General features: G+C 37.5%; 3 protein-coding genes across 3 annotated transcripts in view; all 3 read right to left on the reverse strand.

The window, feature by feature from the left end:
- Positions 1 to 22: 22 nt before the first annotated feature.
- On the reverse strand, positions 23 to 3,023 carry LOC102599761 (putative disease resistance RPP13-like protein 3). Its single transcript, XM_006360857.2, has 2 exons — positions 363 to 3,023; positions 23 to 273 (listed from the first exon to the last, which is right to left on the reverse strand). The coding sequence occupies exon 1, from the start codon at positions 2,978 to 2,980 to the stop codon at positions 383 to 385; it is 2,598 nt and encodes an 865-aa protein (XP_006360919.1). The 5' UTR covers positions 2,981 to 3,023; the 3' UTR covers positions 23 to 273; positions 363 to 382.
- A 713-nt stretch (positions 3,024 to 3,736) lies between these two features.
- LOC102600095 (pentatricopeptide repeat-containing protein At4g14050, mitochondrial) lies at positions 3,737 to 5,990 on the reverse strand. Its single transcript, XM_006360858.2, has one exon. It carries the CDS (start codon positions 5,800 to 5,802, stop codon positions 3,970 to 3,972), a length of 1,833 nt encoding a protein of 610 aa, XP_006360920.1. The 5' UTR covers positions 5,803 to 5,990; the 3' UTR covers positions 3,737 to 3,969.
- Positions 5,991 to 6,874: 884 nt separating this feature from the next.
- Positions 6,875 to 10,213, reverse strand: part of LOC102600424 (selenium-binding protein 2-like) — a 4,965-nt gene continuing 1,626 nt past the window's right edge. Inside the window, exons 2-7 of the mRNA XM_006360859.2 lie at positions 9,348 to 9,543; positions 9,002 to 9,229; positions 8,224 to 8,455; positions 8,026 to 8,133; positions 7,669 to 7,941; positions 6,875 to 7,367 (exon numbers count right to left, since the gene is read on the reverse strand). Of these exons, the coding sequence (XP_006360921.1) occupies positions 7,086 to 7,367; positions 7,669 to 7,941; positions 8,026 to 8,133; positions 8,224 to 8,455; positions 9,002 to 9,229; positions 9,348 to 9,543 (1,319 nt within the window). The 3' untranslated portion in view covers positions 6,875 to 7,085. The remainder of the gene's footprint in view (positions 7,368 to 7,668; positions 7,942 to 8,025; positions 8,134 to 8,223; positions 8,456 to 9,001; positions 9,230 to 9,347; positions 9,544 to 10,213) is intronic.

Genomic DNA, 10,213 nt, shown 5'->3' on the forward strand with positions numbered 1-10,213 from the left:
GATAAAATGAAATGACAATACATAAAATTGACCCGAATCGATCGATGCAAAGCCATAACTTATATTGTAAACTTTGATTCTTGAGAAGAAAATAAACTAAAGCTACTAATTCCAAAGTAAATATACATAAGACAATAAATAAATCTTTTATAAATCACAAGCCACAAATACATCAACTTCATGAAGCAATCAAACATTTAATTTATTTATTTCAAATACAAACAGGCATCAGATGATGCTCTCCAGCAAAGACTTAATCATTCTGAAATGCATCTGCAATTTATTAGACATAAAATATTAAGTTGATGAATTAATTAATAAAAAATGAGCTTATTCAGAGATATTAAAAGTAAATAATTAACCTGTTGACACATTGGGATTTTCATACTCTCAGCTTTGCAAGACGTTCCGAGAGCCTAACGCCGGAAGTGGTATCTATAAGTAAAAATAGCTTTTTCAATTTAGGCATACTCATATCATCCCTGCAACTTACTTCAGACAACCCACGTGCATACACAATATGCAAAACTTCAAGTTGCGGAAAGCTATCACCATCACCAGAGAGATCCATCTTTTCTTCATTATAACTGCACCAAACCATTTTAAGTATCCTTAATTTGGGTAATTTCTTAAGCACTGCCACTACATGACCGTCTACCTTATAGCGGACAAGAGTAAGCTTGACAAGATTTGGAGGGAATGCTTCAGAGTTCAAGGGCATTCCTCCGTTCAAAAGCAACTTAACAATATTTGGATACGACGACAAGTTTATTTGCTCACTCACCCTGTCAACTTTGAGCTTCAGAACCTCCAGCGCCATTGGCACAGGGCTCAATGCTGATAATATCTTAACTGTAGAATCAGATACTCCTTTTATACCCAGTTTTCTTAAATTGATCAATTGGTGCAATAATCTTGGTTCAAAAAAAAAACCATCCATCCACATCAAAGTTTGTAGATTATTACGAGGCAATGAGTACACGTTTGGAAAAAATGGGTTTATACAAAAGTAATTGTAAGGTGCTAGATTATAACCTATAGAACGAAGATGTCTCAATTGTGTAGACTTCCAAACACCAGTAGGAAGTTTAATAAAGAAGCTTTTACCAATATCTAGGGTCTCTAGATGTTTGAGCTTCACCATACAATTTGGCAGTTTCCCATGAATATTCCCCTCCAATCGCAGATAGCGTAAGCAACTCATGTTCCCAAATGTGTTTGGGATACTGACACCACGAAAACCACTAGCAGAGATGACTACAACCAACACTTGCAATAATTTGAAATTAAGATGAGCCATATGAGAAAATAGGCAACTGTCATTTATGAAACAGAAAAGTGCACGAAGCTTCGTAGGCTTAGGATTTGAACGGAAGAACTCATTCATGGCATTATTATCAGAGTAGAATGTAATCCTTCGCACCCTAGCAACATTGCCGGGATCACCGAATGCATTGTGCTCGGTGTGAAAGAAGTTACTTTCCTTAGCCAAGTCCACACACAAAGTATGTAACAAGTCATGTATGCGGCAACTTGAAATTCTTCCATCATATGTCCTTTTGGCTACTTGAATCAAGTTTCTAGAAACCAAATCACTTAGGACATCCTCCGCCAAACTTTCAGCCTCTCGCCCATTGCCACTATTTACAACTATCAGCTTCTCAGCAATCCACATATTTGTCAAATCAAAAGCACGAATTTCATGATCCTCAGGGTAAAGACCAAAGTACAAGAAACATGGCCTTAATGCAATGGACAAATCATTGTAACTCAAAGCCAATACCTTAGCACATCCATCTTGAATTTTATGGCCCATACTCTCAAGTAACCTGTTCCATGCATGTTCTGTTCTTTCTCTTGCTCTTAACATGCCTGCAGTCACCACAATGGCTAGTGGTATACCTCCACATCTCTTAACTATACTTCTACCAATATTTACCAAGTCAGGTGAAGCATTGGCCCAATTATTATTATTATCAAAATGAAAGATTTTCTTGCTAAAGAGTTGAAAGCTGTACTCTGAATCTAAAGGTTGCAACACGTGGATTGAGAAATCCCCTCCTATGTATCTGCCTACATTACTATTTCGAGAGGTTATAATTATCCTACTGCCAATTTTTGAATCACATTCAGGAAGGACAAGTTTTAGATCATCCCAAATTTCAACATCCCAAATGTCATCTAAGAGAATAACATACCTTTTTATTTTCAAGAGTGATCGTAGGTTGTTCTCCAAGTTTTCTTTCCTTTCTTCTTCCGCCAGTCCAACTTGTTTGGCTACGTCATGTAAGATTTCTCCCGCCCTTGGCTGTTGTGAAACATAGACCAGTCCCGAACACTCAAATTGATCACGGACATGCCTATAAAGTTTCTTGGCAAGAGTTGTTTTTCCTAGACCGGGCATGCCAACTATTGAAACAACTCCATAAGGCAAATCATGATCAAGTAATTTGGCTTTTAGCATATTGAAGTCATCATCCAAACCAATGACCTCTGTTTCATCAGCATGAAGAAATAATCTTCTTTGGTCCAATGGAATGCAATCATCATTATTGTTGTTACTTGTATCCATGATGTTGTAAGTTGTCCTTACACGGTCAATGTCAGCAACCCTTTTCTTTATCTTCTCAATCTCGATAGCAAACTCATCGGCAAAAGAAGCATGAGAAGGGATGCAAGCAGTCTTAAGCCGACAAATTGCGCTGTTGGATTGTTGAATTTTCGGAAGGAAGTCATCTAAGAGATCCTCCACATCACCTGCCAGTTCTTGAATATCTTTTATCAAGTTTTTCACCCTTGAATTGCCTCCAATTGCCTTGTCCTTTGCGTCGTCTATGTATGATCGAATGTGTCTCATTTCTCTCTGAAGCCAATTAATGTCCTCTTTCAACCAATTCAAGCGGCTCCCTTCTTGAAAGAGTAGATTTCCAGCTATTTCTATGGATTTATTGATGATTGCTGTAAGAAGAATTTCAGCCATTTTTTTTCTCCTTTCTTTTTCAGTAGCTTGAAAAACTTCTAATCTGAAGTTATAAGGGCAGAGATACTTTTACAGAAAAGAATGATATTCCACTATTTGCTTTTCGTCGACAAACAAGTCTCCTATCTATAATTGATTAAATGGATACAGTAAAAGGACCTAAGAAGGTGCTTTTCCTTAAATACAAAAGAAAGACAGTATATATGATATCTTGATGCTTAAGACTGCTTTTTTTTTTTTCCTTTACTGGGTATCAATAATATCTCCACGCTTAAGTTAAGTCTGCTTTACTTTTCTTTTTGTTAACAATCCATTCACGTCGCGGTTGCAAATCATGGTGTTCTCCTATCCACATATTTGTCAAAATAAATGAAGCATTTCATAATCGAAACCAATGACCTCTGTTTCATCAACATGAAGGAATAATATTCCACGGTCTAGTGGAACGTAGTCGTATTGATCCTTGTTGTTAATTGTATGAGTGTCATACAAGCGATACCTCTTTGGCCATATTTGATTCGAGTTTAATGTCAGACAATTTCTGTAGCTTAGACAGACCTTTTTATTTACTACAGAATGATAGTGGCTTGCTAACACCAACTATGAAAATCAAGAGAGACAGAGTTGCAGCTCTTTACAAAGAGCAAATTGACAACTTGTACCAATGATTCCTCATTTTTTTAGCTATGAAAGATGCAAGATCTGAACAGCTACCGGCGAACTGGTGATAATATAGTGATTGAAATTGATCAGATCTGATAGAACTTGACATATATTTATGAGGACATAAAGTTGTAAATGAAGGCACATTAACTACTTTTGTACTACAAACTTATTCAATAAGCATGTAACATTTTGTTTCCTGAAAAAAATCAGATTCAATCGTGAAGACTCTATTCTAGAACTCATAAATTTCAAATTGTGGCTCCGCCTCTGTGTTCAAGGATCAATGTCAATAGAGTGTAGACACCTAAAAGCTGACGGTACAATCACCAGAAGTCATTACATGAACATGTCCCCTCATTGAAGTGATGGAATCTATTTGCATCTCTAATGACAATTTTTCGGTTTGTAATGCTTGATATAAACTTTATAACAGTGTGACAATCACCACAAATTCGAAGGTTTTTCACCACCCTTATCACTGATCCAGGGACAGTCCTCAGAATTCCATAAGCCACAGCCAATCTCTCACTGTGCCAAAAGAGTTGTCTTTCCTTCTCTTGCTGTTCCATATCATGCAAAACGAATGTGGTGTCGGGAATATAACCTCTCTTCCTCATCTCAGAATCAAACTCCTTTAGGAGGGAAAATATCGCATCCTTCATTGGATACAATGCTTCTCCAGCATAGAACGTCGTAGTTTCTTTTCCCGAATCAATAGAACTGTAGCCAGGTTCTTTTCTAACTTCCAAATTTGCCAGCTGCTTCCTCAACTTAGATACATTGTCCCACAGAGCTGCACCAGCATATGTATTTGACAGCAGTATACAAGTTGAAGGATCTTTTGGTCCGAGAATTAGTAAGTGATTGGCGACCCTGACTCCCATTTCAGTGTTTCCATGTTGCTTACAAGCACTTAATAAAGCAGCCCAAACAGCTTCATCAGGCTGAAATGGCATCGTGTTAAGAAGGTTCTCCGCATCCTCAAGGTGACCTGAACGACTAAACAGATCTAACAAGCACGTGTAATGCTGCAGAGAAGGACTCAACTTATAATCTTCAATCATGGATTTAAAAAGACTCTTACCTTTGTTTACCAATCCAACATGACTACATGCATAGATTAATCCAACAAAAGTTACTTCATTTGGCTTAAGGCCAGCCAAGATCATATCATCATATAACGACAACGCTTCAATAGCTTGCCCGTGCTGTGCCATACCAACAATAATTGAGGTCCAAGATACAACATCTCTTGTCAACATGCTATCAAATATTCTCTTAGCTTCCACAATATCACTACATTTAGCATACATATCCACAAGGGCATTGCTAACAAACAAACTACATTCATAACCGAGGCCTAAAACTAATCGATGAATCTGTTTCCCGAGCTGCAGTGCAGCTAAACTAGCACAAGCTCCTACTATACTCGAAAGAATAAACGGGTCCCTCATATCAACCCCCTCTCTTCTTACTTCAAGAAATACATCAACGGCATCAATCAAGTTTCCATTTTGCACAAACCCCGATATCAAAGCAGTCCAGCATTGCAAATTCTTTTCTCCCAACTCCCCTAGAAGCGCAAAAGCTTCATTCTTCCTCCCACAACGAGCATACCCCGATATCATTGCACTCGAACAAATCAAATTCTTAACCAAAATCGAGTCAAAAACCGATTTTGCATTATCAGGCAATCCACATTTCGCATACATATCAACTAACGAAGACTTAACAACATCATCAACTGAAAACACCGATTTCAAGAACTGGCAATGCACTTGTTTACCAACTTTCAACGCACCCGAATTAGCACAAGCCTTAACAACACTAGCAAAAACGAAATGGTCAGGCCAAAGACCATCTAAAAAGAGGTTGGGAAAGAGGAAAAGAGTTTTCTGGGGTTGATTAGCTTCGTTGTGTGCAGTAAAAACAGAGGCCCATGAAGCTAAATCTCTTTGGGGCATTTCGTCAAACAGTTGGAAGGCATCATCAAGAAGGCCACATTTCCCATACATGTCTATGAGATTGTTGCAAAGCCTTAAGGAACAATTGTATAAACCAATCTTGATTATGAGGGCATGTAGTTTTCTGCCTTCTGCAGGGAAATGAAATCTGGCGCATCGTCGGAGTTGATGAAGAAAATGAAAGTGCTGCATTCATAACCAGTGGTTTAATTAAGAGAGGGAAACTAATGAGTTGCTATTAACTTCAAATATTTCTGGAAACAAAAATCCTTAAGCTATTGTATTGTCTAGCCAACAATAGTAACTATGCTACGTTACCAACATGAGTTGTGGCGAAATGATTGAGATTTCTGGCGCTTTTAACTTTTGGATACGAGCCCTACTATGTAAAAAATATTTGGGTGCAAGACGTACTTATTAAGGTATAGTATGGATACCGCAAAGATTACACCTCAGTCCTAAATAAGTTATGAATCCTTCAATTGTTATCCCTAAATAATGAGAGCGAATCTAAAATCTACCCGCAGCTAGTGTCTTTTCTATATTTGATGTTTAATTAAGTCTTTATTGATATCAAGCAATTGAAAGTCTTTTGAGACCACTTCATTTCATGTAATTTTAGGACTATTCGGTCCTGTTTTAACATATTCACTTATCATAGTTTCATAGCTACAGATCGATGCATTTATAGATGAAAGTAAAACATGTTCAAACCATCTCAATTTTATCCGTAATATCTGCTATTTGCATCTTTTGACGAATGTGGACCCCGTTTTTAATGTTGAGACGTTAGCTTCACGAGACTTAAACGTCTAGGTTGCTACTTTAGGATAGTCCACATTACGACGCTACATTTTTCATGCGACAAAAATCAATCTCGTAAGGATTTTCTTCACCAACCTTAACTAAATAAATACTACATGCAACTTTTCAACTTTTCAATAGTGTAAAAAGTTTTATTAAGGATACGTTTAATTAGAGACAAAGTTAGAATTTTTAGTAAGCAAATTCAAATGACAAAAATGTTGATTGACTTGCACGAAAGTCCCCTTTTTAGGCTGCGATTTTGTTCCTATTTTAAAATTGTGTAATATAACCTTTGAAAATTTTAATCCTTCTGAAAAACAGGAAACACTAGACTATGATCTACGTTTGCAAACTTACAAATTTATGACCATAGTCTAACGTTTTCTCACAAGTTTTTTGGTTTGCTAAAAAATGATCGATAAACCATGGTCTAAAAGGTCCATTGCACGAGAAATAAAAAAAAAGACAGTTATTTACCAAAGAGCTCATATAAATAAGGGATAACCAGAGTAAAAATTCTGAAATCAAGACAAAGCTCCATCAAGATATAGAAAAACTGAAACGTGAAGTTTTAAGGTACATGGAGTTTGAAGAAGACGTTCAATAAACAAATGCAATATCATGGGACCAGAGTCACCAGACTTTATTCTTTATGAGATTTTAGGCACTCATATCCAAATATCAGAAGTGCAGTCACCACCAGGATACCTCATTTCATGAGCCAAAGATGGACCATCAGGTTCAGCTCCGAAATCAACGAAAAACCTCGGGTTAATAGCAAGGCCACCTTTCTCACTGTCAACGTCGATTTGTAACATGTGACCTCCTTTCTCTACCATTTCGGGGTAGAATTGACGGTCCCATGTACTGAACAATGAGTTTGTAGCATACAAACGTTTTCCATCTAGACTCAATTGTATCATCTGAGGCCCTCCTCTCAACCGATGTCCCTGGAAGTAACACAGAAGGTCATTTATACATCGATTTGTCCACGTTTCTACAACTTTCGGGAAAAAAGGGGTAGGCATAAACTATCTTAAGTTAACAATATCAACAATATTTTGGATTTCAAACACAGATTTGACTCCAAAAGTAGACAGATTATACATGATTTATATGCTTATTGGCGAATTATAATTCGATCAAATCTTATATAGCTTGTTTTAGTGAAAATGTATTCATATTTTCTTTATACTAGTAATGAACTTGAAAGCAAAACATTATTGAGACATTATTTTCAATTCTAATTACCTGGACTTCAGGGACATCAACTTGGTATGTTGAACCATCTTCAGCCTCAGCGAGTACAGCGTTCCCTTTTTGAAATACTCCTCCAACAAATACTTGGCCAGTTAACTTAGGATTGGCAGGGTCCTCGATATTGTACTGTCGAATGTCACCATGTAGCCAGTTTGCCAGGTAGAGAAAACGATCATCGAGAGAGATCAGAAAATCAGTAATAAGACCAGGCATTTCAGGAAGAATCCAGTTCTGCACTTTCACTGGTTTTACTGAGATAGCTACCTGCATTGGTTCCGGATTCCACTTGGTGATCGATAATTCTAACAACTAATTGAAAGGTCAGGTAAATAGTAAACGATTACTAACCTCATGTCCCCACGAGCCATCTGGATTCTTGAAAAATCGCACCATGTTACTGGTCAAAGCACAGCCCACATACCCAATTGCTTCAGATGGATTATGCAAGAACCTTACCTATATATCGGAAGGAAAATGAATATATTCTTGTATTCAGCAGGATAAACCATGGCACAAAGTTACAAAGGTGGTAAAGGGGTTCATTACCTCTAGAGGAAGGAGCCCAGTGTTCCCAAGATCCAATGTCTGTTTAAGTTCACCACCAGGCCATGTGTAGACATGCAAATGTCGACCATAATGCCCATCAGCAACATCCTGCAGGTTGAAACCTTTGGTGAAAGCAGATGGAGCTCCCCAGGTGGAACTGATCATGGTGTTATGTCGAGGCTGGTACCAGAAGTCATAGCCAAAGAGGGGACTATGTCCTGGTTTCTCCCATCTAAAATATAAGAAAGGAGTCAAAATCTGCCTTGGCTTAGACACTTCGCATAGTCTAGTTTCACTACAACTACATAACTTCAGTTTTCCTTGATAAACTGTCAAGAGGACCGGAAATTAGGATAGAATAGCAAACAATCCTTGGAGTTGCCCAATCACAACAACAACATCATACCCAGTGTAGTCCCACAAAGTGTGGTTTGGGGAGGCTAGAGTGTAGGCAGACCCCTACCTTAGAGGTAGAGGGGTTGTTTCAGATATACCCTCGACTCAAGAAAAAACAGTCCAAAGCAGTCCAGAAAAAGAAGTAACGGAAGTAAAAGAAACAACATGTAACAGAACATAAACTACAACAAAACAATGTGATAATCGAGGTACAAGGAATCAAAAGAGGACTTGCCCAATCACATGCAGGGATTCTGTAATTTTCTTCCTCTTAACTACTCGGTTTTAAAATATAACCATCCATGAGAGACCAAGGCAAGTGGAAACAAACAAAACCAGCAGAGGAAAATTCAGAACTCAAGAGAGTACAACAATACAGTACCTTCCTTTCACGTTAAAGTCTGAGTCGAGAAGAAGAAATCCATTCCCCTCAGCATTTCCATCTTTATCTCCGAGACATGACAACATTATCTCACCAGAAGCAAGGCAGTGAGCAGTGTGCGGGAATGCTAATCCTGTCTTTTTGATGACATCATCTGGCTGAACAACTTTATACAAACTGGGAGCCTTTGGATCCTTTTGTGTGTCAATTGCATAAATGCGTCCTGATCTGCAAGAGTTAAATTATCAAAAATCATGAATATCATATAAGTTCTATACTTGCATATAGTCATCAAGATGTATTTTTTCCCTCATGAACAATATAGGGGAGTAGCTATAATTCTTACACTAGTGAAGGCAGGACGAGATATCGTCGAGCAGCTGATGGATCTCCATAACAAGAACTGCAGGAATTCCATCCAGAATGATGTAGTTCATCACCCTCATAAGGCATAGGCAGCCTGTGGATCACTTTTGAATAAGATGGTGACTTAGGATCTACATCTACTGTAGCCAGGTAGTCAGGTTTCCCCCTTCCCATTCCTGTAGAAATGAACCGTATTCAGAGGAAGATCAAAGATTTAAACTTGATCGGATTCATCCAGTTGGAATTTCAGCATTGAACTCATTGTGCTTTTGAAATCATAGGTTTATAACGTAATATTCATTGAAATGATTGTAATTTTTCACATATACACATATCTATATTATGTACTGAAAGTACGAATTTCAGTCGAACCCATTGAATATAGGCTCCATCCGCCTCAGACCATATTAACTATACATCCAAGTAAATCCAAAATTAGCAGCTACATTACTTGCTATTTGTAATTTTGTTCAGTAAGTCAACTTTCTAAACCTGAATTAACATTTCAACACATCCTCAGCCAAAGATCATAGTAAAATATTTAAACAAAACATATTGAAACTCACAAGATGCCAAAAAATGTTTATTTAAGCTTGAAAACCTCAGATTCCATAAAACAAACACTTGCCAGATGACCTGTTCTACACTTTCCCCCTCACTTTTGTTTTTTCTATCTGATTTTATGTAGACTACAATTTTATGGGGCTTGAAGAACACTTCATTATTTTTATAAAATCCCATAATAACACTCAAGATTTCCTTTTGGCCCACAAAACACAGATCTTTTAGCAATCAATTTTTTACAACAAATTTCCATACCAAAGCTTATCTCTTCACCCCCTCCCC

This window comes from Solanum tuberosum, unplaced genomic scaffold (assembly GCF_000226075.1).
Source record: "Solanum tuberosum cultivar DM 1-3 516 R44 unplaced genomic scaffold, SolTub_3.0 scf00339, whole genome shotgun sequence".
NCBI classification, from domain to species: Eukaryota; Viridiplantae; Streptophyta; class Magnoliopsida; order Solanales; family Solanaceae; genus Solanum; species Solanum tuberosum.

What these genes read in the sequence shown, in the direction of transcription:
- LOC102599761 (XM_006360857.2), bottom strand. Translation starts at nt 2,980, where the DNA reads ATGGCTGAAATTCTTCTTACAGCAATCATCAATAAATCCATAGAAATA.
- LOC102600095 (XM_006360858.2), bottom strand. Translation starts at nt 5,802, where the DNA reads ATGCAGCACTTTCATTTTCTTCATCAACTCCGACGATGCGCCAGATTT.